This window comes from Lobosporangium transversale, assembly GCF_002105155.1.
Source record: "Lobosporangium transversale strain NRRL 3116 chromosome Unknown BCR41scaffold_31, whole genome shotgun sequence".
Taxonomy (NCBI): domain Eukaryota; kingdom Fungi; phylum Mortierellomycota; class Mortierellomycetes; order Mortierellales; family Mortierellaceae; genus Lobosporangium; species Lobosporangium transversale.
The window spans coordinates 57,457-59,057 of record NW_019029009.1 but is presented as its reverse complement, the minus strand read 5'-3'; the positions used below and the strand labels follow the sequence as shown (position 1 = coordinate 59,057).

Genomic DNA, 1,601 nt, shown 5'->3' with positions numbered 1-1,601 from the left:
CTTGCATTCCCGCATATAATTCCATGCAACAAAAACGACAACAAAAAAAAAAAAAAAAAAAGTAAAAAAAAAAGGCGCCCCATATACAAAATACACAGCTATGTCCCAGGGATATGAGATAGAGTACTGTCTATAACACAACATGGTCAACTGCTATTGGAGCTGGTACTGGATAACTTAGAGTGCTTCATCGGGTTCGAGATGTACACCCTTATACTTTATTCCTCTAATACTAAAAATGAGCCCATAGATCGTTTTACTTTTTCGAATTTTATTATTGTTATTTGCAATGGAGTACTCTGTATACACTTTGCCAATCCATCAGTCGAACTACATAAAGGAAAAAGAAAGGGTTGAGTGGGTTATCACCTCCTTTGGGTGCTGCACTAGAATAGATCCCTATCCTCTAGATAACACTCTAAAACAAGCGCCTTTACATCGCATTGTTATGTACAAACATCAATCATCAATGTATACAACAGCCCAATTGTATTAATCGATTCAAACTTGAGAGACACATCCATATGCCTTTACACAGAAAATACAGCTCTCTTACCATCAGCCTAGATGATTGATTCTATAATAAAGTATATACTGTAGTCTATATTGCCTCTCAAACGAACTACATCGTTGCCTGCATTTTCTAATGAACAAAAAATATCAGATGTGGATATTTCTTTCGTACGCAATTGAACGGTGCATTGAATTTGTAGTTGACCACTCTGCAAAAGCATGAAACATTTTCTGCTCCAAAATGCGGGCTCGTTTCCTCTCCTGTGCCTGAATATGTTAGAATAGAGAATGATCGATAAGAAAATTAAGGACAAAGAATGTCAACTTGTTTGTGCACAATGACGTTTACGATTGGCTACCATCCAATTGGCTGTCTTTGTGCACGTCTCTTTTTGTTTCTTTCTTCATGACCCTTGATAGAAAGACGTGCGTGCCGTCTTCTGTCCGAACGCGCTCCTTTCCCTTTTTTTTTTTTTTTTTTTTTTTTTTTTTTTTTCATATTACATTTTATTTTTATATTATGCAAGTAAGTTAACAATAGTATTTGTGTATGGAAGGGCTGGCGCGAAAAAGAGAAGCAGCTTACACGCGACAGAATGGCGGGAGAGGAGGGAATTGATGCCCCGAAGGAGACGAAAGTTACAATGTAGAGTGCTTTATTAGTACCCTCCACCATTGTAATATCCACCACCCCCTCCACCTTGGTAAGGAGGTCCTTGATTGGGATAGTGTGGGCTAGGCTGGGGTGGGTAATCAGCAACGTTGTTATAGCCGGCCTGGCCCCAGCCGTTAGGGGGTGCAATGGAACTCATGCGTTTGTTAGCTGCAGCTTTGAAGCTTGGGCTGGGTGGATAGTGAGGGCCTCCTGGAGCTCCATGCTGGGATCCTTCATACCGTCCCATCTCCACGCAGTGTCTTGGGAAGACTCCTTTGATATCACCTCTCGTGTTGTTAATTCCCATGCACCAGCCGTCATCAAACTCTTGCAAAATGGTTACTGAGTCGCCCATGCACATTTCAATTTCATCATCCAACGTGGGTGTGTATATATCAATGACTGTATAGGTCCCAAGCGGCTTAGTTGGGGT

The 1,601-nt window shown here is 41.0% G+C and overlaps 1 protein-coding gene across 1 annotated transcript; it reads right to left on the bottom strand.

The window, feature by feature from the left end:
* Window positions 1-1,415: 1,415 nt before the first annotated feature.
* On the bottom strand, window positions 1,416-1,601 carry BCR41DRAFT_295093 (hypothetical protein; the record flags this gene model as incomplete). The annotated part of the gene is made up of 1 exon (XM_022020411.1): window positions 1,416-1,601. A coding segment is annotated over one exon (186 nt), but the record flags the coding sequence as incomplete, so codon positions are not given.